General features: G+C 45.8%; 1 protein-coding gene across 1 annotated transcript; it reads left to right on the top strand.

Annotated features, from left to right (window-relative positions):
- LOC145713838 (acetylserotonin O-methyltransferase-like) lies at window positions 1-27,903 on the top strand. Its single transcript, XM_081792629.1, has 9 exons — window positions 1-69; window positions 19,301-19,450; window positions 21,896-22,070; window positions 22,760-22,889; window positions 24,685-24,753; window positions 25,636-25,754; window positions 26,388-26,528; window positions 26,963-27,085; window positions 27,519-27,903. Exons 1-9 carry the CDS (start codon window positions 1-3, stop codon window positions 27,749-27,751), a joined length of 1,209 nt encoding a protein of 402 aa, XP_081648755.1. The 3' UTR covers window positions 27,752-27,903.

Genomic DNA, 27,903 nt, shown 5'->3' with positions numbered 1-27,903 from the left:
ATGAGCTCCCCGCAGGAACAGGGCTTCCGGCTCCTGACCGAGTACACGAATGGTTTCATGCTGTCCCAGGTAGGAATGGGGTGCGGAGAACATTCCAGCTCGCCTGCCTGGCCTCCCGGGGGGCGGGAGCTGCGTGTGGGCAGCGGGGACTGAGAGCTTGATGGGATGGGAAGGGGGACTTCCTGGGGGAGGCGGGGAGGTCGCGGAGGTACCGGCGGGTGTCTGGACACAGGCGAGGCCGGCGGGGCGCCTGGGAGCCTTCCCTGAAGGGCGGTGATGGAAATAGTTGAGACAGGCTGTGATTGGGGTCATAGAGGGCTCCCCGTTAACACGCTCGGGACGCGGGGGACGCGGCTGGAACACGCGAGTCTGGGGGTCCGTGCACAGCGCAGCGCGCGTCACTCTCGTCCCCGCTGGGGGCTGAGCTCGGACGATCCCGTGGGAGATCAGGACACACAGACACCCCGCCCCCCCCCCCCCCCCCCATTCGCAGAAATGGTGGCATTTCTGCGAAACATCCAGAAGGAGCACATGCGTAGAAACGGGAACCAGGCTGCGCTTTGCCAGGCCCTGGGGCGGGGGCTGGGCAGCGACCGCTCAGGGGGACGGGCTGTCCTTCCCGGGGGTGGGGGAGAATGTTCTGGACCCGGACAGAGGTGGGTGGCGTGGGATGGGACAGCACCGCGAACGTACCGGTCGCCCCTGAGTCGTTTCATTTAAGACGGTGAGGCCTGAGCCTTGTGCTGCGTGCATTTTCCTTCCGTAGGAGAGTAGAGGCCGGTTACACTCGGGTTTTGTGTTTTCTTGGTTTATTTTTTTGTGTTTTATTTATTTATTTATTTATTTACTTATTTATTTTAATGTTTATTCTTGAGAGAGAGATAGACAGAGACAGAGAGAGAGGGAGACACAGAATACAGACCCGGTCGCGAGGCTCGAACCCGCGAATCGTGAGACCATGAGCTGAGCCCAAGTCCCACGCTCAACCGACTGAGCGCCCCAGGGGCCCCCTCGGTGCGGTATTTCCAAGCCCCAGCGGCCTCAAGCCTGTGCCCAGAGGAGGACCTGGGCCGAGGGGAGGGGTCTCTGGCAGGACGCCCACAGGCTTTGCTGGAAACCTCTTGGGGTCCGGGCGCTGAGCACGTGCGCGTGCAGGGGGGGGGGGGGTGGGTGCAGAAGGTAGGAACGCCCTCCCCCCATGTGGGCGCGTCTCCGGAGACGATGCGCTTGTCCCAGGGTTTTTGCAGACAGATGGCCAGGGATGCAGGGTCGGGGGGAGCACGACTGGGCAGGTGTGTGTGCACCCAGTGGGGTCCAAGCCAGGGGTACCGTGTGCGTGACTTGGAGGGCCCTGCGGGGGGGGGGGGGTCCCTGAGACACGGGGATGTGTTCATGGCCCTCCCGGGTCACAGACTCGCGGGGATCGTAACGCGGTCGTCGTTGCACGTGCTGGATGCCTGACGCGCCTGCTGGGCACCGCGAGTTGAAGCGGAACGCCGTCCCCTGCACCCCGAGTGGGCTCGAGGGCCCCCCGGAGTCGGTCTTCGGCCCCCAAGGGTTAAGGACGCCTCGGGGAGAGCCCCGCGGGTAGTGAGAAGGCGCATCCTGCCGGAAAACAGCCGCAACGAGGGGCTGGTTTCCTGGGGCTTGAACGTGTGACTCGTGGTCCCAGGGGTGGCGGGCGCGTCCCACGTCTGGGGACCGGCGTCTGTTCCCCACACGACCCGGTGGACGGACCCTGAACGCGGCCGTGATGCGATCATACGTAACACGACCCCCAAAGACCGTGATGGAGCGGTGCTTCCCATGACCCTGAAAGACTAGCACTCACCGCGACCTCGACCAAATGACTTCATAAAACCTAAATAGGCTAGGTCACACAGGCTCAGTACACGATCTAACAGAGTCCTAATAGGACTTAGTGCCACATGATCAGAATACCGGTCAATACACCTTTCACCAAAGAGGAGCTAATACCGTGTGGATGGAGTAAAGCTGGACGCAGCCACAGGGAAGGAGTTGGTGCACCGTTAACGGAAGAAGAACTAATCCAAGCCGCATAGGATGAGTTCCCACAAACTTCATACAGGGAGACTTAACACAAACACCTTAGCACAGGGAGAGTTAACACAACCTTAGTATAGGGAGAGTTAACACAATATTAGTACAGGGAGAGTTAACACAACCTTAGTACAGGGAGAGTTAACACAATATTAGTACAGGGAGAGTTAACACAACCTTAGTACAGGGAGAGTTAACACAACCTTAGTATAGGGAGAGTTAACACAATATTAGTACAGGGAGAGTTAAGACAACCTTAGTACAGGGAGAGTTAACACAACCTTAGTATACAGAGAATTAACACAATATTAGTACAGGGAGAGTTAAGACAACCTTAGTACAGGGAGAGTTAACACAACCTTAGTATAGAGAGAGTTAACACAATATTAGTACAGGGAGAGTTAAGACAACCTTAGGACACGGAGAGTTAACACAGCCTTAGTACAGGGAGAGTTAACACAACCTTAGTATAGGGAGAGCTAACACAATATTAGTACAGGGAGAGTTAACACAACCTTAGGACACGGAGAGTTAACACAACCTTAGTACAGGGAGAGTTAACACAACCTTAGTATAGGGAGAGTTAACACAATATTAGTACAGGGAGAGTTAAGACAACCTTAGGACACGGAGAGTTAACACAACCTTAGTACAGGGAGAGTTAACACAACCTTAGTATAGGGAGAGTTAACACAATATTAGTACAGGGAGAGTTAACACAACCTTAGTACAGGGAGAGTTAACACAATATTAGTACAGGGAGAGTTAAGACAACCTTACTACAGGGATAGTTAACACAACCTTAGTATAGGGAGAGTTAACACAACACCCTTAGTGCAGGGAGGGTTAATACAACCTTAGTACACGGACAGTTAACACAACCTTAGTACAGGGAGACTTAACACAATCTTACTACAGGGAGAGTTAAGACAACCTTAGCAAAGAGAGAGTTAACACAACCTTAGTACAGAGAGACTTAACATAACCTTACCACAGGGACAGATAACACAACAATGTTAGTACAGGGAAACTTAACACAACCTTAGTACAGGGAGAGGTAACACAACAACATTAGTACCAGGAGAGTTAACACAACCTTTGTACAGGGAGAGTTAACACAACAACCATAGTACAGAGAGAGGGATAATAACCTTAGCACATGAAGAGTTAACACAAATTTAGCACAGACAGAGTTAACACAGCCTAAGCAATGAGAGAGTTAACACAACATTTTTACAGGGAGACTTAACACAACAACCTTCATACAGGGAGCATTAAGGCAAAGAGCTTCATACAGGGAGAGTTAACACAACTTTAGTACAGGGAGAGTATACACAACCTTACTACAGAGAGAGTTAACACAACAACTTTAGTACATGGAGAGTTAACACAATGTTACCACAGAGAGAGGTAACACAACCTTAGTACAGGGAGGCTTAACACAACCTTTGAACAGTGAGACATAGCACAACAACCTTCGTACAGGGAGACTTAACACAACAACCTTCATACAGGGAGAGTTAACACAACCTTTCTACAAGGAGAGTTAGCACAACCTTAGTGTAGGGAGAGTTAACACAACATTAGTACAGAGATATTTAACAAATTCTGGGTACAGGTAGAGTTAACACAAATTTAGTACAGGAAGAGTTAACACAACCGTAATACAGAGAGAGTTAACACAACAACATTTGTGCAGAGAGAGTTAAGACAACCTTAGTACACGGAGAGTTAACACAACAACCTTAGTACACAGAGAGTTACCACAACCTTAGTACAGGGGGAGTTAACGCAACAACCTTAGTATAGGGAGACTTACCGCAACCTCAGTACAGGGAGACTTACCACAACCTTAGTACAGGGTGAGCTAACACAATCTTAGTACAGGGAGAGGTACCAAAACAACCTTATTACAGGGAGAGATAACACAACCTTAGTACAGGGAGAGTTAACACAACCTCATCAAAGAAAGAGTTAACACAACCTTAGCACAGGGACAGTTAACACAATATTAGTACAGGGAGAGTTAAGACAACCTTAGTACAGGGAGAGTAAACACAACACCCTTAGTACAGGGAGGGTTAACACAACCTTAGTACAGGGACAGTTAACACAACCTTAGTACAGGGACATTAACACAACCTTAGGAAAGACAGAGTTAACACAACGTTAGCACAGGGACAGTTAATACAATATTAGTACAGGGAGAGTTAAGACAACCTTAGTACAGGGAGAGTTAACATAACACCCTTAGTACAGGGAGGGTTAACACAACTTTAGTACACACAAGTTAACACAAGTTGACACAACTTTAGTACAGGGAGACTTAACACAATCTTAGTACAGGGAGAATTAACACAACCTTAGTACACGGAGAGTTTACACAACCTTAATACAAGAAGAGTTAATACAACCTTAGTCCAAGGAGAGATAAAACAACAACCTTCATACATGGAGAGTTAACACAACAACTTTAGAACAAGGAGACTTTATTTTTTTTTTAATTTATTTTTAAATTTTTTTTAACATTTATTTATTTTTGAGACAGAGAGAGACAGAGCATGAACGGGGGAGGGTCAGAGAGAGAGGGAGACACAGAATCTGAAACAGGCTCCAGGCTCTGAGCCATCAGCACAGAGCCTGACGTGGGGCTTGAACTCATGAACTGCGAGATCATGACCTGAGCTGGTCAGACACTTAACCGGCTGAGCCACCCAGGCGCCCCAGAACAAGGAGACTTTAAACACAGGGAGACCTTAGCACAGGGAGAGTTAACACAAATTTAGCACAGAGAGAGTTAACACAACAACCTTAGTACAGGGAAAGTTTACACAACCTTAGTACAGGGACAGTTAACACAACAACGTTAGTACAGGGAGAGTTTACACAACCTTAGTACAGGGACAGTTAACACAACAACGTTAGTACAGGGAGAGTTAACACAACCTTGTTACAGGGAGAGTTAACACAGCTTTAGCAAAGAGAGGGTTAACACAAGCTTAGCACAGGGAGAGGTAACACAACATTAGTACAGGGAGACTTAACACAACAACCTTCGTACAGGGAGAGTTAACATAACCTTAGTAAGGGGAGAGTTAACACAACAACCTTAGTACAGGGAGACTTAACACAATCGTAGTACATGGAGAATGAATACAACCTTAGTAGAGGGAAAGTAAACACACCTTAGTACAGGGAGACCTAACACAACGTTTGTACAGGGAGACATAACACAACAATCTTCATACAGGGAGAATTGACACAACAACACAACAATGTTAGTAAAGACCGAGCTAACACAACCTGAGTATAGTGAGAGTTAACACAAACTTAGTACATGGAGAGATAACAAAACCTTAGTACAGGGAAAGTTAACACAACCTTAGTACAGAGATGGCTAACACAACAACCTTAGTACAGGGAGACTTAATACAACAACTTTAGTACAGGGAAAGTTAACACAACCATAGTACAGGGAGAGTTAACACAACCCTAGTACAAAGAGAGAGTTAACACAACCTATATACAGAGAGAGTTAACACAACATTTGTCCCAGGAGACTTAACACAACAACCTTTGTACAGGGAGAGTTAACACAACATTAGTACAGGGAGACTTAACACAGTCTTGGAACAGGGAGGGGTAACACAACCTTAGTACAGGGAGAGTTAACACAGTCTTGGTACAGGGAGAGTTAACACAATCTTACTACAGGGAGAGATAACAAACTATCTTAGTACAGGGAGAGTTAAAACAACAACCTTCGTACAAGGAAAATTAAAACAACCTTAGCACAGGGAGAGTTAACACAACCTTAGTACAGGGAGAGCAACACAACATTAGTACAGGGAGAGTTAACACAACAACGTTCATACACGGAGAGTTAACACAACAACCTTAGTATAGGAAGAGTTAACACAACCTTACTACAGGGAGACTTAACACAACAACCTTCATACAGGGAGAGTTAACACAACCTTTCTACAGGGAGAGTTAGCACAACCTTAGTGTAGGGAGAGTTAACACAACATTAGTACAGGGAGAGTTAACATAACCTTAGTACAGGGAGACTTAACACAACAACCTTAGTATAGGGAGAGTTAATGCAGCCTTAGTACAGGGAGAGTTAACAAAAACTTAGTACAGGGAGAGTTAACACAACCTTAGTACAGGGTGAGTTAACACAAACTTAGTACAGGGAGAGTTACCAAAACAACCTTATTACAGGGAGAGATAACACAACCTTAGTACAGGGAGGGTTAACACAACCTTAGTACACGGAGAGTTAACACAACCCAAGTACAGGGATACTTAACACAATCTTAGTATAGGGAGAGGTAAAGCAACTGTAACACAGGGAGAGTTAACACAACCTTAGTACAGCGAGACTTAACACAATCTTAGTATAGGGAGAGGTAAAACAACCTTAGTACCGGGACAGTTAACACAACCTTAGTGCAGGGGGAGTTAACATTCTTACTACAGGGAGAGTTAAGACAACCTTAGCAAAGAGAGTTAACACATCCGTAGTACAGGGAGAGTAAACACAACCTTAGTACAGGGAGAGTTAATATAACCTTAGCAAAGAGAGAGTTAACACAACCTTAGTACAGGGACAGTTAACACAACAATGTTAACACAACCTTAGTACGGGGACAGTTAACACAACAATGTTAGTACAAGGAGAGTTAAGACAACCTTAGTACCGGGAGAGTTAACACAACACTCTTAGTACAGGGAGGGTTAACACAACCTTAGTACAGGGAGACTTAACACAACAACGTTAGTACTGGGAGAGTTAACACAACCTTTGTACAGGGAGAGTTATCACAACCACCTTAGTACAGAGAGAGTAATAATAACCTTAGCACATGAAGAGTTAACACAAATTTAGAACAGAGAGAGTTGACACAGCCTAAGCAATGAGAGAGTTAACACAACATTTTTACAGGGAGACTTAACACAACAACCTTTGTACAGGGAGCGTTAAGACAAAAAGCTTCATACAGGGAGAGTTAACACAACCTTAGTACAGGGAGAGTTAACACAACAACCTTAGTACATGGAGAGTTAACACAACGTTACCACAGGGAGAGGTAACACAACCTTAGTACAGGGAGGCTTAACACAACCTTTGAACAGTGAGACATAACACAACAACCTTCGTACAGGGAGACTTAACACAACAACCTTCATACAGGGAGAGTTAACACAACCTTTCTACAGGGAGAGTTAGCACAACCTTAGTATAGGGACAGTAACACAACATTAGTACAGGGGGATTTAACACATTCTTAGTACAGGTAGAGTTAACACAAATTTAGTACAGGAAGAGTTAACACAACCGTAATACAGAGAGAGTTAACACAACAACATTTGTATGGGGAGAGTTAACACAACCTTAGTACATGGAGAGTTAACACAACAACCTTAGTACAGTGAGAGTTAACACATAATTAGTAAAGGGAGATTTAACAAAGTCTTAGTACAGGGAGAGTTAACACAACAACCTTAGTACGTGGAGAGTTAACACAACAACCTTAGTACAGGGAGAGTTAACACATAATTAGTAAAGGGAGATTAACAAAGACTTAGTACAGGGAGAGTTAACACAACCTTAGTATGTGGAGAGTTAACACAACAACCTTAGTACAGGGAGAGTTAACACATAATTAGTAAAGGGAGATTTAACAAAGTCTTAGTACAGGGAGAGTTAACACAACCTTAGTACAGGGTGAGTTAACACAACCTTAGTACAGCGAGAGTTACCAAACAACCTTAGTACAGGGAGAGTTAACACAACCTTAGTACAGGGAGAGTTTACACAAAAACCATAGTACGGGGTGAGTTAACACAACCTTAGTACAGGGAGTGGTAACACAACACCCTTAGGACAGGGAGAGTTAATACATCCTTAGCACAGTGAGGTTTAACACAAAGTTAGCACACAGAGAGTTAACCCAACGTTAGCAAAGACAGAGTTAGCACAAAATTTGTGCAAGGAGACTTAACACAACCTTCGTACAGGGAGAGGTAAGACAACCTTAGTACAGGGAGAGTTAACACAACAACCTTAGTACAGGGAGACGTAACACAAACTATGTAGAGGGAGACTTAACACCACAACCTTCATACAGGGAGACTTAACACAAAACCTTAGTACAGGGATAGCTAACACAACAACTTTAGTAAAGGGAGAGTTAACACTACCTGAGTACTGGGAGAGTTACCACAACCTTAGTACAGGGAGAGTTAACACAACCTTAGTACGTGGTGAGTTAACACAACCTTAGTACAGGGAGAGTTAACACAACCTGCGTACAGGGAGAGTTAACACAACATTAGCACAGGGAGAGTTAACACAATATTAGTACAGGGAGAGTTAACACAACAACCTTAGCACAGGGAGAGTTAATATAACAACCTTAGTACAAGGAGAATTTAAACAGTCTTAGCACAGGGAGAGTTAACACAAATTTAGCACAGAGAGTTAACACAACCTAAGCAATGAGAGAGTTAGCACATCATTTTTACAGGGAGGTTTAACACAACAACCTTTGTACAGGGAGAGTTAACACAACATTTCTACAGGGAGCATTAAGACAAAAAGCTTCATACAGAGAGAGTTAACACAACCTTAGTACAGGGAGAGTTAACACAACCTTAGGACAGGGACAGTTAATACAAAAACTTTAGTGCAGGGAGAGCTACCACAACTACTGTAGTAAAGGGAGAGTTAACACAACCTGAGTACTGGGAGAGTAAATACAACCTTAATACAGGGAGAGTTAACACATTCTTAGTACACGGAGACTTAACACAACCACCTTAGTACAGGGATAGTTAACATAACCTATTACAGGGAGAGTAAGCACAATGTTAGTACAAGGAGAGTTAACACAACCTTAGCACAAGGAGAGGCAACACAACCTTAGTACTGGGAGACTTAACACAACATTAGTACAGGGAGATTTAACACAGTCTTAGTACAGGTAGAGTTAACACAACCTTAGTATAGGGAGAATTCATACAACAACTGTAGTATGGGGTGAGTAAACACAACCTTAGTACAGGGAGAGTTAACACAACAACCTTCATACAGGGAGAGTGAACACAACAACCTTCATACAGGGAGAGTGAACACAACCTTACAACAGGAAGAGTTAACACAACAACCTTAGTACAGGGAGAGTTAACAAAACCTTCATACAGGGAGAGTTAACACAACAACCTTCGTTCAGGGAGAGTGAACACAAGTTTACAACAGGGAGAGTGAACACAAGTTTACAACAGGGAGAGTGAACACAACCTTACAACAGGAAGAGTTAACACAACAACGTTACAACAGGGAGAGTTAACAAAACCTTAGTACAGGGAGAGTTAACACAACAAGTTTAGTACAGGGAGCATTAAGACAAAAAGCTTCATATAGAGAGAGTTAACACCACCTTAGTACAGGGAGAGCTAACACAACAACCTTAGTACAGGGAGAGTTAACCCTACCTCAGCACAGGGAGAGTTAATACAACATTAGTACAGGGAGATTTAACACAGTCGTAGTAGAGAGAGAATTACCACAGCCATAGTACGGGGAGAGTTAACACATCTATAGTATAGGGAGAGTTAACACAAAAACCATAGTACGGGGAGAGTTAACACAACCTTAGTACAGGGAGAGTTAGCACAACAACCTTAGTACAAGGAGAGTTAACACACCTTTTGCACTGGGAGAGTTAACACCACCTTAGTACAGGGAGACTTAACACCACCTTGGTACAGGGAGAGTTAACACAATATCAGTACATGGGATTTAATACAGTCTTAGTACAGGGAGAGTTAACACAACAACCTTAGTACAGGGAGAGTTAACACAACCATAGCACAGGGAGAGTTAATACAACATTAGTACAGGGAGATTTAACACAGCCGTAGTAGAGAGAGAATTACCACAACCGTAGTACAGGGAGAGTTAACACATCTGTCGTATAGGTAGAGTTAACACAACAACCGTAGTATGGGGAGAGTTAACACAACCTTAGTACAGGGAGAGTTAGCACAGCAACCTTAGTACAAGGAGAGTTAACACACCTTTTGCACTGGGAGGGTTAACACCACCTTAGTACAGGGTGAGTTAACACCACCTTGGTACAGGGAGAGTTAACACAATATCAGTACACGGGGATTTAACACAGTCTTAGTACAGGGAGAGTTAACACAACAACCTTAGTACAGGGAGAGTTAACACAACCATAGCACAGGGAGAGTTAACACAACTATAATACATGCAGAGTGAACACAACAACCTTAGTACTGGGAGAGTTAACACAACCTTAGTACTGGGAGAGTTAAAACAACAACCTTAATACAGGGGTAGTTAACACAACCTGAGTACAGGGAGAGTTAACACAACCTTAATACAGGGCGTGTTAACATAACATCTTAGGACAGGGATAGTTAACACATCCTTAGCCCAGTGACGGTTAACACAGGGTTAGCACACAGAGAGTTAACACAACCTTAGCAAAGAGAGAGTCAGCACAAAATTTGTGCAAGGAGACTTAACGCAACAACGTTCATACAGGGAGAGTAACACAACAACCTAGTATACAGAGATGTAACACAACCTATGTACAGGGAGACTTAACACAAAAACATTAGTACAGGGATAGCTAATACAACAATCTTAGTAAAGGGAGAGTAAACACAACCTTAGTACAAGGAGAGTTAACACAACCTTAGTACGGGGAGAGTTAACACAACTTTAGTACAGGGAGAGTTAACACAACCTTAGCACAGAGAGAGTTAACACAACTTTAGCACAGAGAGAGTTAGCACAACCTTTGTACAAGTAGACTTAACAACCTTCGTACAGGAGAGTTAACAGATCATTCGTATAGGGAGAGTTAAGACAATAAGCTTCATACAGAGAGAGTAAACACAACCTTAGTACAGGGATAGCTAAGACAACAACCTTAGTACAGGGAGAGTTAACACAAACTGAGTATAGGAAGAGGTATCACAACAGCCTTAGTACAGGAGAGTTAACACAATCTTAGTACAGGGACAGTTAACACAACAACCTTAGTACAGGAGAGTTAACAAACCTTAGAACAGGGAGAGTTAACACAGCCTTCGTGCAGAGAGAGTTAACACAACGTTTGTCCAGGGAGAGTTAACACAACAACCTTCGTACAGGGAGAGTTAACACAACAACCTTCGTACAGGGAGAGTTAACACAAAAACCTTCATACAGGGAGAGTTAACACAACATTAGTACAGGGAGATTTAACACAGTCTTAGTACAGGCAGGGGTAACACAAACTTAGTAGAGGGAGAGTTAACACAACCTTAGTACGGGGGAGCAAACAGAACTATCTTAGTACAAGGAAAGTAAACACAACAACCTTAGTACAGGGAGAGTTAACACACCCTTAACACAGAGGGAGTTAACACAACCTTCGTACAGGAAGAGTTAACACAACCTTAGTACAGGGAGAGTTAACACAATATTAATACAGGGAGATTTATCACAGTCTGAGCACAGGGAGAGTTGACACAATAACCTTAGTACAGGAAGAGTTAACACCGCCTTAGTATAGGGAGAGTTAATACAAACTTAGTACAACAACCTAGTACAGGGGTGGTTAACACAACCTGGGTACAGGGAGAGTTAACAGAACCTTAGTACAGGGAGAGTTAACACAACAACCTAGCACAGGGAGAGTTAACACATCCTTTGCAGTGAGGGTTAACACAAAGTTAGCACAAAGAGACTTAACACAACGTTAGCAAAGAGAGTTAGCACAACATTTGTGCAAGAAGACTTAACACAACAACCTTCGTACAGGGAGAGTTAATGCAACAACTTCAGACGGAGAGTTAACAGAATCTTAGTTCAAGGAGAGTCAACACAACCTTAGTACAGGGAGTTAACACAACAACCTAAGTACAGGGTGAGTTAACACAACTTTAGTACAGGGAGAGTTAAGACAACAACCTTAGTCCAGGGAGAGTTAACACAACCTTAGTACAGGGAGAGTTAACAGAACAACTTTTGTAAAGGGAGAGTTAACACAACCTGAGTACAGGGAGAATTAACACAACCTTAGTACAGGGAGAGTTAACACAACAACCTCAGTCCAGGGAGAGTTAACACAACCTTAGTACAGGGAGAGTTAACACAACAACCTTAGTACAGGGAGAGTTAAAACACCTTAGCACAAGGAGAGTTAAAAGAAACTTAGCACAGAGGGAGTTAACAAAACTAAACAATGAGGGAGTGAAGACAACATTTGTACATGGAGATCTAACACAACATGCTTTGCATAGGGAGAGGTAACATAACTTTCATACAGGGAGAGTTAAGACAACAAGCTTCATACAGGAATGAGTTAACACAACCTTAGTACAGGGAGAGTTAACACATGGTTAGTACAGGGAGACTTAACACAACAACCTTAGTACAGGGAGAGTTAACACAACCTAATACAGGGAGAGTTAACACAACCTTTGTGCAGGGATACTTTACACAACAACCTTCGTACAGGGAGAGTTAAGACATCAAGCTTCATACAAGGAGAGTTAACACAATCTTAGTACAGGGAGAGTTAACACAACAACCTTAGTACAGGGAGAGTTAACACAAAAACCTTATTCCAGGGAGAGTTAACACAACATTTGTACAGGGATAGTTAACACAATCTAGTACAGGGAGAGTTAACACATAACCTTAACACAGGGAGAGCTAACACAACCTTAGTACAGGGAGAGTTAACACAACCTTAGTATAGGGAGAGTTAACACAACCTTAGTACCAGGAGGGTTAACACAACCTTAGTACAGGGAGAGTCAACACAACAAACTTCGTACAGGGAGAGTTAACATAACCTTAGTACAGGGAGTGTTAATACAACTTTAGTACATGGAGAGTTAACACAACCCTTGTTCTGGGAGACTTAACACAACAACCTTTGTATAGGGAGACTTAGCACAACAACCTTCATACAGGGAGAGTTAACACTACCTTAGTACAGGGAGAGTTAACACAACAACTTTAGTTCAGGGAGAGTTAACACATCCTTAGCACAGATAGAATTAACACAACCTTAGCACAGAGAGTGTTAACACAACCTTTGTACAGGGAGAATTAACACAACAACCTTCTAACAGGGAAACTTAACACAACCTCCATACAGGGAGGGTTAAGACAAGAAGCTTCATAGATGGAGAGTTAACACAACCTTAGTACACAACAACTTTAGCACAGGGAAAGTTAACACAAACTTAGCACAGAGAGTGTTAACACAACCTATGCAATGAAAGAGTTAACACAACATTTGTACAGGTAGAGTTAACGCAACAACCTTCGTACAGGGAGACTTACCACAACCTTTGTACAGGAAGATATAACACAACAACCTTCATAAAGGGAGACTTAACACAACCTGAGTCCTGGCGGAGTTAACACATGGTTAGTACAGGGAAACAAACACAACAACCTTAGTACAGGGATAGTTAACACAACCTTTGTACCCGGAGACTTTACACAACAACCTTCGTACAGGGAGAGTTAAGGCATCAAGCCTCATACAGGGAGAGTTAACAGAACATTAGACAGGGAGAGGTAACACAACCTTAGTACAGGGAGAGTTAACAACACCTTAGTACTGGGAGAGTTAATAGAACCTTAGCACAGGGAGAATTAACACAACCTTACTATAGGGAGAGTTAACGCAACCTTAGTACAGGGAGATTTAACACAAACTTAGTACTGGTGGAGTTAGCACAACCTTAGTACAGGTGGAGTTAAAAAAAACAATTTTATGGGGAGAGTTAACATAACCTTAGTACAGGGAGAGTTAACACAACCTTTTTACAGGGAGACTTAACAAAACAACTTAAGACAGGGAGAGTTAACACAACCTTAGTACAGGGAGAGTTAACAGCACCTTAGTACTGGGAGAGTTAATAGAACCTTAGTACAGGGAGAATTAACACAACAACCTTACTATAGGGAGAGTTAACGCAACCTTAGTACAGGGAGATTTAACACAAACTTAGTACTGGTGGAGTTAAAAAACAACAATTTTATGGAGAGAGTTAACATAACCTTAGTACAGGGAGAGTTAACACAACCTTTTTACAGGGAGACTTAACAAAACAACTTAATACAGGGAGAGTTAACACAACCTTAGCACAGAGAGAGTTAACACAACCTTTGTACTGGGACTTAACACAACAACCTTCATACAGGGAGAGTTAACACAACCTTCAGACAGGGAGAGTTAAGACAACAAGCTTCATACAGGGTGATTTAACACAACCTTAGTACAGGGAGAGTTAACACAACCTTAGTACAGGGAGAGTAAACACAATCTTTGTACAGGGAGACTTAACATTCTTCATACAGGGAGAATTAACACAACAAGCTTAGTACAGTGAGAGTTAACACAACACCTTCGTACAGGGTGATTTAACACAACCCTAGACCAGAGTTAACACAACCTTGGTACAGGAAGAGTTAACATAACCTTTGTACAGGTAGACTTAACACAACAGCCTTCATACAGGGAGAGTTAACACAACTTTCATACAGGGAGTTAACACAACAACCTTAGTACAGGGAGATTTAACATAAGTACAGGGATAATTAACACAATCTTAGTACAGGGAGAGTTAACACAACAACCTTCTTACAGGGAGCGTTAACACCACCTTAGTACAGTGTGAGTTAACACAACAAACTTAGTACAGGGAGAGTTAAGACAACCTTAGCACACAGAGATTTAACACAAACTTAGCACAGAGAGATTTAATACAACCTAAGCAATGAGAGAGTTAACAAAACATTTGTATAGGTAGACTTCACACAACAATCTTAGTACAGGGAGAGTTAACACAACCTTAGCACAGGGAGAGTTAACACATTTGTACAGGGATAGTTAACACAATCTAGTACACGGAGAGCTAACACAACAACTTTAGTACAGAAAGAGCTAGCACAACCTTCGTACAGGGAGAGTTAAAGACAATAAGGTTCATACAGGGAGAGTTAACACAACAACCTTAGTACAAGGAGAGTTAACATAACCTTAGTATAGGGAGAGTTAACACAATTTTAGTACAGGGAGTGTTAACACAACCTTTGTACCAGGAGAGTTAACACAACCTTAGTACAGAGAGTTCACACAACCTGAGTACAGGGAGAGTTAATACAACAACCTTTGTACAGGGACAATTACCCAACCTTTGTACAATTTTAGTACACAATTTTAGTACAGGGAGAATTAACACAACTTTAGTACATGGAGTGTTAGCACAACCTTCATACAGGGACAGTTAAGGGATCAAGCTTCATACAGGAAGAGTTAACAGAACATTAGATGGGGAGAGTTAATACAACATTAGTACAGGGAGAGTTAACAGAAAATTAGTACCGGGAGAGTTAACCGAACCTTAGTATGGGGAGAGTTAACACAGCAACCTTAGTATAGGGAGAGTTAACGCAACCTTAGTACAGGGAGATTTAACACAACCTTAGTACAGGTGGAGTTAAAAAAACAACCATTTTATGGGGAGAGTTAACACAACCTTTTTACAGGGAGAGTTAACACAGCAACACTCTTACAGGGAGACTTAATAAAACAACCTTAATTGTTAACATAAGTTAACATAAATACAGGGAGAATTAACACAATCTTAGTACAGGGAGAGTTAACACAACCTTCATACAGGGAGCATTAACACCACCTTAGTACAGTGTGAGTTAACACAACAAACTTAGTACAGGGCGAGTTAACACACCAACCTTAGTAAAGGGAGAATTAACACAACAATCTTAGTACAGGGATAGTTAACACAACCTTTGTATCTGGAGACTTTACACAACAACCTTCGTATAGGGAGAGTTAAGGCATCAAGCTTCATACAGGGAGAGTTAATAGAACATTAGATGGGGAGAGTTAACACAACCTTAATACAGGGAGAGTTAACAGCACCTTAGTACCGGGAGAGTTAATAGAACCTTAGTACAGGGAGAGTTAACACAACAACCTTATTTCAGGGAGAATTCACACAATCTTAGCACAGAGAGAGTTAACACAACCTTAGCACACGGAGATTTAACACAAACTTAGCACAGAGAGATTTAATACAACCTAAGCAATGAGAGAGTTAACACAACATTTGTATAGGTAGACTTAACACAACAATCTTAGTACAGGGAGAGTTAACACAACCTTAGCACAGGGAGAGTTAACACAACATTTGTACAGGGATAGTTAACACAATCTAGTACAGGGAGAGTTAACACAACAACCTTAGTACAGGGAGAGTTAACACAACCTTAGTACAGCGAGATTTAACGCAACAACCTTAGCACAGGGATAGTTAACACAACCTTAGTAGAAGGAGAGTTAACAAAATCTTAGTACAGGGAGAGTTAACACAACAACCTTAGTACAGGGAGAGTTAAGGCCACCTTAGTACAGGGGGAAATAACACAACCTTAGTACAGGGAGACTTAACACAACATCCTTCACATAGGGAGTATTAACACAAGATTAGTACAGGGAGATTTTACACAACCTTAGTACAGGGAGAGTTAACACAACAACTGTAGTACGGGGAGAGTTAACACAACCCTAGCACAGGGAGAGTTAAAACAAACCTAGCACAGAGGGAGTTAACACAACCTAAGCAATGAGAGAGTTAACACATTTGTACAGGGAGACTTAACACAACAACCTTCGTACAGGGAGAGTTAACACAACCTTAGTACAGGGAGAGTTAGCACAACAACCTTCATACAGGGAGAATTAATACAACCACCTTTGTACAGGGAGAGTTAGCACAACAATCTTTGTACAGGGAGAGTTAACAAAATCTTAGTACAGGGGGAGTTAACACAACAACATTCGTACAGGGAGACTTAACACATCCTTTTTATAGGGAGAGTTAAGACAACAAGATTCATATAGGGAGAGTTAACACAACGTTAGTCCAGGGAGAGTTAACAGCACCTTAGTACAGTGAGAGTTAACACAGCAATCTTAGTAAAGGGAGAGTTAACACAATCTCATACAGGGAGAGTTAACACAACAACCTTTTTACAGGGAGAGTTAACACAACCATTTTACAGGGAGAGTTAACACAACCATTTTACAGGGAGAGTTAACACAGCAACCTTCGTAGAGGGAGACTTAACACAACAACCTTCAAACAGGAAGAGTTAACATCACTTTAGTACAGGGAGAGTTAACACGACAACATTAGTTCAGGGAGAGTTAACACAACCTTAGCACAAAGAGAATTAACACAACTTCAGCTCAGAGAGAGTTAAGACAAGCTTTGTATGTGGAGACTTAACACGGCAACCTTCGTACAGGGAGAGTTAACACAACCTTTGTACAGGGAGAGGTAAGACAACAAGCTTCATACAGGGTGATTCAACACAACCTTTGTACATGGAGAGCTAACACAACAACCTTAGTACAGCAAGAGCTAACACAGCCTTCGTACAGGGAGAGTTAAGACAGTAAGGTTCATACAGGGAGAGTTAACACAACAACCTTAGTAGAAGGAGAGTTAACATAACCTTAGTATAGGGAGAGTTAACACAATTTTAGTACAGGGAGTGTTAATACATCCTTTGTACAGGGAGAGTTAACATAATCTTAGTACAGGGAGAGTTAACACAATGTTAGTGCAGGGAGAGTTAACACAATCTTTGTAGGGGGAGAGTTAACACAACCTTAGTACAGAGAGTTAACACAACAACCTTTGTACAGGGAGAGTTACCACAACCTTTGTACAATTTTAGTACACAATTTTAGTACAGGGAGAATTAACACAACCTTAGTACATGGAGTGTTAACACAACCTTCATACAGGGAGAGTTAACACAACAACCTTAGTACAAGGAGAGTTAACATAACCTTAGTATAGGGAGAGTTAACACAATTTTAGTACAAGGAGAGTTAAGATAACCTTAGTATAGGGAGAGTTAACACAAATTTTCATACAGGGAGTGTTAACACAACCTTTGTACCGGGAGAGTTAACACAACCTTAGTACAGAGAGTTCGCACAACCTTCGTACAGGGAGAGTTACCACAACAACCTTAGTACAGGGGGAGTTAAGACAACCTTCGTACAGGACTAGTTAACACAACCTTAGTAGAATACCAAGTAATGAAAGGGTGACAACAGGTGATACAATCTTAAATAAGAGGCGGTGTGACTATAACAGAGCACTAACCGTACAAACTCGCGCAGATTTAGTATGATTTTAACGGGATTTTATAGAAAGAGCTTGTCGATAAATGGATAGAACTTTACCCCCAGGAGAGTCTTGGCAGTGTCTGGGCACGTTTTTGATTGTCACAGCCGGGATGGGGGCGCCCCTGGCCTGTGGCAGGTGGAGACCAGAGACGTTGCTCATCGCCCTACGGTGCACAGCACGCCCGGTCCCAGAGGGTCTTCGGCCCCCGATGTCCGCCGTGCTGAGGCCCGGAAGCCCTGGCTTCACGCACAACACTTGGTAGGACCCTCATCACAGGGTACGAGGTAACACAGCATGACGACAGGCCCCCGGTCCCCTCGGCCGCGGGCCTCTTTGGGGCTGTGCAGTGAGCTCAGTGCGGGAGGAACCTGTAGCCTCGACGCTCGACTTGGACGCAGGCGGACCTACCGCTATTCGCGTCCTGGCACGTGTGGAGCCGGCGCTCGTCATCCGTGTGCGGTGACCATGCTGTGGGTCCCGCCTGTCTCCAAGGGCCATGTGCCCACGTGGGACATGAGTGGCCACTGTCAGCGAGGTCGCCCCGGCCCTGCACCCATGCGAAACACTGTGCAAGAGGGAAAGCACAACGCGGCGATGATTTGACGGTTCCTGGAAGACTTTGCGCAGCACTTGCAGGCACGAGCTGTGAAGGTCCCCAGACGGAGCCGTGGGCACAACACAAGCGACAGGCGTCGCGGCCCTGAGGCCCCCTTGCAGAGAAAGTCGCTGCTGAGAGTCGGGACGCAAAGGGTGAAGCTTCCTTCTGACGCTGTGTCTTTGCCAGGACGGGTCCCAGGCTGTTTCTTTGCGGGGCGATGCTGTTCCGGGCCCGACGGCGGGGCAGGCGGGGGGCGGTTTATTGAGCATCTTGTGGAGCCAGACAGGGTTGGGGGGGGGGGGGGGACGGCGGGAGGCGGTACCCCAGAGCCGCTCGGGCGCCCCCTTGCGGGCTGCCCAGCCGCTGGAGGGGCTCGTCGCGCCCTGCTTGCTCCGGGCCGCCCTCCGCCCAGCCCTGGCCCTCACCCGCCCTGAGGACCAGCCCGTCCGCTGGATCGCGACACCCTGGACAGCTGGTCGACCCCACAGCGCCCCCCAGCGGCACGAACAGGTGCTCCCCAGTGCACAGTGGAAGCGTATTCGTATTTGGTTTGGTTTTGTTTCGTTTTCTGTTTTATCTTGTTTTATTCTATTTTATTTTACTTTTTTATTTTATTTTATTTTATTTTTTGTTTTATTTTATTTTGTTTGGTTTTGTTTTATTTTATGTTTTGTTTTATTTTATTTTATCTTTTGTTTTATATTGTTTTATTTCCTTTTGTTTTATTTTATTTTTTGTTTTATTTCGTTTTGTTTTGTTTTATTTTCTTTTGTTTTATTTTTTGTTTTATTTTCTTTTGTTTTATTTTATTTTTTGTTTTATTTTATTTTGTTTTGTTTTATTTTATTTTGTTTTATTTTATTTTGTTTCGTTTTGCGATGTTTTATTTTGTTTTATTTATTTTATTTTATTTCATTTCATTTCATTACATTTTAGTTTATGTTATTTTGTTTCATTTTGTTTTGTTTATTTCATTTCATTTCATTTTACTTTATTTCATTTCCTTGTATTTTGTTTTGTTTTATTTTATTTCATTTATATTATTTTATTATATTTCATTTCATTATATTTTATGTTGTTTTGTTTTGTTATGTTTTATTTTATTTTATTTATTTTATTATATTTCCTTTCATTATATTTTATTTTGTTTTGTTTTGCTTTGTTTTATTTTATTTCATTACATTTCATTTTATTTTATTTCATTTTATTCTATTCTATTTTACTTTATTTTGTTTTGTTTTGTTTTATTTCGTTCCATTTTATTTTATTTTGTTTTCTTATGTTTTATTTTATTTATTTTATTTTATTACACTTTAGTTCATTTTATTTTATTTTATTTATTTATTTTATTTTATTCTAATTTATTTTTCCTGTTCCTTATTTTGTATTTAAATTTAACTTAATTTTTTCTTTTCCTTATTTCATCTTACTTTATTTTATATTTTAATGAGTTTTATTTATTTATTTTTAATTTTTTTTAATGTTTATTTATTTTTGAGACAGAGTGTGAGTCAGGGAGGGGCAGAGAGACAGGGAGACGCAGAATCTGAAGCAGGTTCCAAGCTCTGAGCTGTCAGCACAGAGCCCGACGCGGGGCTTGAACTCACGAACCGTGAGATTGTGACCTGAGCCAAAGTTGGACGCTTAACCGACTGAGCCACCCAGGCGCCCCTTTTTTTTTAATTAAAACAATTTTTTTTTTAATTTTTTTTTTAACGTTTTATTTATTTTTGACACAGAGAGAGAGAGAGCATGAACAGGGGAGGAGCAGAGAGAGAGGGAGACACAGAATCTGAAACAGGCTCCAGGCTCTGAGCTGTCAGCACAGAGCCCGACGGGGGGCTCAAACTCATGGACCGTGAGATCATGACCTGAGCCGAAGTCGGATGCTTAACCGACCAAGCCACCCAGGCGCCCCTAAAAAAATTTTTAATGTTTATTTATTTTTGAGACAGAGGGAGACAAAGCCTGAGTGTAATTTTTTATTTTATTTATTTGTTTCACGTACTAGATTGTGTTCTGTTTAAAATACTTATTTATTCAAATTTTATTTATTTTATTTGTTTTATGTACTCTACTCAAATATTTAAATACCTTAGTATTTAAAATATTAATTTAACATATTCAAACATTTGTTTAAGTTCTGTTTAAACACTTTTTTGTTTTCAATTTAAAAAATTAACTGGAGGTTTCGATTTAAAATTTAATTTGACAATGTTATTGTTTTTATTTTTAAAATTTTTTTTAATTTTTAGTTTTTTTGAAAATGTTATTGTTTTAAAATAGAAATACCACAAAGTTCACTGTTTTAATTGTTTTGCATGCACAGATCAGTGGCTCTGAGCCCATTCACTGTTTTGCACTTATCATCACCATCATCTCCAGAACTTTCCATCTTCCCAAACTGAAGCTGTGTCCCCATGAACCACTGACTCCCCGTCCCCATCCCAGCCCCTGTCTCCACCATCTACTCTCTGTCTCTGCGGATGTGTCTTGTTTAGAGACGCCATATACGTGGGATCACACAGGATCTGTCCTTCTGTGTCTGGCTTGTGTCACTGAGCATCACGTCCCCAAGGTCCATGCACGTTGTTGCAGAACGTCCTTCCTTTTCAAGCCTGCCTAACAGTCCACTGTGTGCATGGACCACAGTCTGCTCATCCTTCCATCCATCCGTGGACACTTGGTTCTTCCACATCTTGGCTCCCGTGGATAACGCTCCGGTGAGCACAGATCCACAAGTGTCTTTTCCAAGGTCCACTTACAATTCCTTGGAGTCCACACGCAGAAGCAGAACTCCTGGTTTCCACAACCATTGTGTCTGAGTTTTTAAGGAACGGCCATAGCGTTCTCCATGGCAGCACTGTGTCCTCTGAAATCACATCCCTGCCTCCCCGCGCTTCTGTGAGTGTGGTCCCCAGGACGCTCGCTCACCGCTGGCCCCTTGTTTCCGAGGTTCTGTTTGCCGCCTGTGAGCTGGGTGTGTTTGACCTCCTCTCCGAGGCCCCGGAGCCCCTGGGCTCAGCGGCAGTGGCTGTGCGTCTGGGCACCAGCTCCCATGGGACACAGCTCCTGCTGGACACCTGTGTGTCCCTGAAGCTGCTTCAGGTGGAGACGAGCAGAGGAAAAGGTAAGCCGGCTTGGCATTTCAATACGTACGTGGCACAGTTTTCCCATGAGGAACCAGAGAATAAGTATTTCCAGCCGTGTAGGACATGTTGAAGCAGCTTTGGGCTCAAGGAGGCTTTATGTAAATGAGTGGGCGTGCCTGGGTTTCAATAAAACTTTATTTACACACACAAGCAGTGGGCCACATTTACTGCCCAGGCTGTACTTTGCTGACCGCATTCTAGGGGTCTCCAAGGGCTGGTGCATGCATTGCTACCCTCACGAGTTATCCAGTGAGCAAGTGAAAAATGGGGGGAAATCGCCCACAAGGGAGTAATTCTCAATCGAACTATATCTATCCCGTTAAAGAGTTGCCATTCGATATGACATTATATCCTTATTTTGGTGTTGAGATGGCTTCTCTCTTATGAAATGTGGTGATGGTGGGTTCTGTTTTGCTTTTAATGTCCTTACTTGGCAAAATTCAAGATTTTAGCTGTATGTTGCTCGTTCTGTCCATTTTTAGGATGCTAGATTCGTGAACCCTGGTTCCCAGGACAGGAGAGAAGGACGCACGCTCAGGGATTGGCACTTTACAGACGTGCAGGGAGGGGGTAGCTCGCAGCCGGGACTTGTCTCAAGGCTGCACGGTGGCCTCTGGGCACATGACATTGACTTAGAATCCAACCTATTCTTTGTGTTTCTTTGCAGCTTTATATCAAAACACAGAGCTCTCCAGCACCTACCTGGTCAGGGCCAGTCCCAAGTACCAGGGCAACATGCTTCTGTACCTGGCCAGGACGACGTACCTGTGCTGGGGCCACCTGGCCCAGGCCGTGAGGTGGGCGAGGGGTCGGCGACGTGGACGGGGCCCCAGGGTTCCCTGCAGGCTGGTTTCAGGGCATCTGTGCAGTTGAACTGCCAGGTTTCCCTTAGAATCAAATGCAACCCTGCTGGGTCTGGGGTCCAGAGCAGGTGTGAGAAACCCCCTGGTCCTAACCGACGTAATTCACGTAGTGCTAATCTGTCCTGATGACAAGTCCTTGATCTTCAGTGGTGCCCAGGGAAAGGGCCTTGGGCTGAGGAAGCAAAGTGGGGAAGGGGGTGTACAATAAGATACTGCTCCCACAACTATTCTTGGGATTGGCACTGGGGGCGTCTGTGGCTGGACCAGAGTCTGAGGTGGGGCGTCCTGGGCTGTGCAGGGAGTTGAGCAGTGTCCCTGGTCTTCTCCCACCATGTGTTGGTACAATCATTCCAATTATGATAATAAAAAAAATGTCCCGACATTTCAAGTGCCTCTTGGGGACAGAATCACCTGCAAGTGGAAACTGCTGAAATAGACAGATGGGTGGGTAGGTGGGTAGATAATAGATACATAGATGGGTGGATGGATAGCTAGATACATCGATATGATGGATCATGGATAGATATAGGGATGGATAGATAGATAGATAGATAGATAGATAGATAGATAGATAGATATGATGTATGGGTGGATGGATGGATAGATAGATAGATAGATAGATAGATAGATAGATAGACAGACATGATGGATGGATGGGTAGAAGGATGGATGGATAGATAGATAGATAGATAGATAGATAGATAGATAGATAGATGTGATGGATGGATGGGTAGATGGATGGATGGATAGATGATAGATAGATAGATAGATAGATAGATAGATAGATAGATATAATGGATGGGTGAATGGATGGATGGATAGGTGGATGGATGGATGGATAGATAGATAGATAGATAGATAGACAGATGATAGATAGATAGATAGATAGATAGATAGATAGATAGACATGATGGATGGATGGGTAGAAGGATGGATGGATGGATAGATAGATAGATACATAGATACATAGATATGATATATGGGTGGATGGATGGATGGATAGATAGATAGACAGACATCATGGATAGATGGGTAGATAAATAGACAGACAGACATGATGGATGGATGGATACATGGATGGATGGATAGATAGATAGATAGATAGATAGATAGATATGATGTATGGGTAGATGGATGGATGGATAGATTGATAGATAGATAGATGATAGATAGATAGATAGATAGATAGATAGACAGACATGATGGATGGATGGGTAGATGGATGGATGGATAGATGATAGACACATACATACATACATAGATACATACATATGATGGATGGATGCATGGATAGGGAGGTAGATCAATAGTAGATAGATACTGATAGATATTAATAGACAGATATTGATGAATAGGTATAGGTATGTGACAGATACTGATAGGCATTGGTAATAGCATAGCATTGGCCCTTTGTCCCCAGATGGCGGCCGACAAGTCCTCTGGCCTCAGCATCGCCCAATCGCACATCACTTCCTGCTCCCTTTACGCGGTCGTTAGATCCTGTCCTTCCTCGCTCACACGGCAAAGCCAGGCTACACGTGTGGCCTGTGGCCCTGGACATATGTGTGTTCTGCACCCGAAGGGGGTCCGTGCCCACGTTTGGTCACTGAGTTCTGTCCCCTGTGCGTTCTGTCTGTGACGGGAGGTGGGAAGTTCGACCCCTTGTGTGTGCCTGCTGGTTTCCCCGACTGTGTCAGGCCCTGGGTGACCGCGTCCTGCCTGTTTGCAGGGATGGCAAGAACCGGTACCAGGAGGCGTTTGGGGTTCCCTCCGATGAGCTCTTCACGGCCATCTACAGGTAAGGCCCCACGTGGCCGCTTACAGGATGACGTTTACGTCACACATCCTCACGGGGTTGAATCCATGTTCCAACAGAGCCAAACAGAAGCAAGTTGATACTTAAAACAAAACAAAACAAAGCAAAAAAAAGCAGCCGACTTTGCTGCTGTGATGTCTGTGCTGGTGAGTTTCCTGAGCAGGTGGGAATCTGTCCGTCCCTTCACAGGGCTTGATGCCCAGCATCAGTGATGTGCAAAAATGAGGCACACTTTTTACTTGGGGCAGACTTACGCAGGTAGTGGGTTCGCTCCAGTCTGGACACGGGTGTGGTGTGGACGTGGGGTCTGGTGTTGAAGTTCTGAGCTGCTGATGCCCCAGTGGCTGTTTCCAGGGTTCCCGGGTGGCTAACGGCCGGGAAAGAAGGACAGGCAGGGGCTGGGAAGTCCTCTGGGCTGTGCCTCCGCTCCCCTCCTGTCCTTCCAAGACCCCTGCTTCTTTGGCCACCCTTGTCCCCATGTCCCTCGACTCTCACTGTTTGGGCCACTGCCCGAGGGTGTGTGGACCCGATGACCTCTCACATGGGGTGTGGGACACCTTCCTGAGCTCCCTGAATTCAAACCAGCAGAACCCCGATTCTGGTGGCAATGGGTCCCCATAGTGGCTTCCAGAGACCAAGGACCATGACATTCAGCCCCACAGCAGGTGACCTCAGGTGGGTTTGCTGGGCGGCCGAGCAGAGGCTCCCGACAGCACGCGCTGTCCGGGACGCGCACACGTCGATGCCCGCACGCGCGCCTTCCCGACCCGCCTGTGGCACACGGCTGGTTGCTCGGAGCCCTGCCTTGTCCGCGATGGGCGCACGGGCTGTGGCGTGGCCTTGAGCAGCCGGTTTTGCGTGCAGGTCGGAGGGCGAGCGTGTGCAGTTCATGCGCGGTCTGCAGGACGTCTGGAGCGTCAGCGGGAGAGCGGTGCTGCAGGCCTTCGACCTGTCTCCGTTCCGGCTCATCTGCGACGTCGGCGGTGAGCGGGGGCGCCACGCGCGGGACTGGGGCCCTGCGAGCCCACGAAGCAATACGGTGGGAGTCCCACTGAGGGTCGGGGCGGAAGCGTCCCGTTCACGTGCACCTGTGGGGACGTCAGCTCCTCCCCGAGCACAACCTGCCCTCTGTGGCTCTGACCCGGGGCCTGCGGGCGGGACCCACAATCTGTGCTCCCAGGGACGCCGATCCCGCCCGTGCACGGGCCACGCAGGTGCAGACGCTGCCTGGCTCAGCGGGGCGCGGGTGCGGCCGGCGCTCGGCTGCCGGAAAGTGGAGGGGGCGAGCTTCCCAGGTGCCTGCAGGTGCACGCAGAACACGGTCCGGGGCCTGGCCGGGGGGCTGTCCTGTCCACACAGGGTGCGGACGTGAGGCTCAGGTGAGGTCCAGGCGTTAGCAGCGAGGGTCTGCCGACCCTCTGTGCCTTTTGAGCAAACGCTCTTGCCCTCACCGTGGCGCGCTGCGTTCGCGTCCGAGCCCGCGTCACTGCGCACCAGCCCCCCGGGAGACGCAGGTTCTGGGGGCAGGTTGGAGGCTCGCCGGTTTGGGCCGAGCTGCCTGGGGTGTGGTCCCGGATGCATCGAGGGGCCCGTCGTCTGTTCCCGGTCACCTGCAGGCTGCTCCGGGGCTCTGGCCAAGGAGTGCACGGCCCTGTACCCTGGGTGTCGGGTCACCGTCTTCGACACCCCCGATGTCGTGCGCGCGGCCAAGGAGCACTTCTCATTCCTGGAGGACGACCGCATCCGCTTCTGGGAAGGTGGGTTCGCCTGTGCTGTGCGTGTGCACGGGGACCCGGAGACGCGCCCCCAGGCCGCCCGGGACCTGTGAATCTTAGGCTTGGGACGCGATCCGGCCGTGCGGTCGACCCTCTACGGCCCAGGGCATCCGCGATGGGAGTCTCCGACCGGTTGGCTAGGGCGTCCTGAAATCCGTGCTTAGGGACCTGTGTGCTCGTGACCTTCGCAAAGAAGATGGAAATGAAAACCGTGTCCCGCGTCCGAAGGACGAAGGGACAGAGAGGGGCCCCAAACACCCTGCCGACTTTTCTGCACCAGGGCTGGGTTTTGGGGTCGCAGCTGGGAACCCCTGGGGACCGTGTGCCACGGCCCAGGTGACCTTGCCATGCTGGGTGTTGTTTTCGTCCGGCGGGGCTGTCGTGCGCTGACCCCAGGCCACCTGCCCGTGCCGCAGGAGATTTCTTCGAAGACCCCCTTCCGGAGGCAGAGCTCTACATCCTGGCGAGGGTCCTGCACGACTGGAGTGACGGGCGATGTGCCCGTTTGCTGGCGAGGATCCGTCGGGCCTGCAAACCAGGTAGCTCGTGGGGCCACGTGTCCGCACAGAGTGGGGACCCCGTTCAGGGGCCGTGTTGCCGCGGTCTGGTTTGGGTCAGGCCACTCATTGAACCCCCGTGGCGTGCATACCCGTCCTGTAACGCATCGCACCTCAACCCGCGGGAAGTCGAAGGCTCTCGTGGTGCACAGCTCTCTCCTGGTTGGACCCCCGTGTGGCCGGGCGGGGGTCACTTTGTGCACATGCTCTTCTCCTGCCTGGTGGAGACCTGGCTGGTGCCCGGGGGGGTCGGTCGGGGGGCGTCGGGTGCGGGCCCCGATGAGGACATAAGGCACCCAGGGCGGCAGGGGACTCAGAGGGGCTGGGGGCTTGGACAGGAGCCGGGGAGGAGGGGGGCGGTCCTCAGGCCGGCCCGTCCCTGTCCCTTGCTCACGGCCGCCTGTCCCCGTGACAGGGGGCGCTGTCCTGGTGATTGAAAGCCTCCTGGATGCGGACGGCCGGGGCCCTCTGACCACACAGCTGTACTCGCTGAACATGCTCGTGCAGACAGAGGGCCGGGAGAGGACCCCTGCCCAGTACCTCGCGCTCCTGGGCCCTGCCGGCTTCCGGGACGTGCAGTACAGGAGGACCGGGGGCCTGTACGATGCCGTTCTAGGCAGGACGGGGCTCCCTGCCGGCTGCAGCTAGCAGCCCGACCCGAGCACCCCCAGAAAGGGCGACCTCCGTGGGCTTCCTCGTTTGGGGGGCTTGACAAGGGACTGGGGGTCTCTGCTCACGGTTGTGGGATATGCGTCGCCCTGTGGATTTTGCCTTGTTGTGTTTTGTTCTATTCTGTCCTA

The sequence above is a fragment of the Panthera onca genome, chromosome X (assembly GCF_046562875.1).
Source record: "Panthera onca isolate mPanOnc1 chromosome X, mPanOnc1 haplotype 2, whole genome shotgun sequence".
Taxonomy (NCBI): Eukaryota; Metazoa; Chordata; class Mammalia; order Carnivora; family Felidae; genus Panthera; species Panthera onca.
Note: the sequence above shows the minus strand (reverse complement) of the source record. Positions and strands in the feature narration are given on the sequence as shown.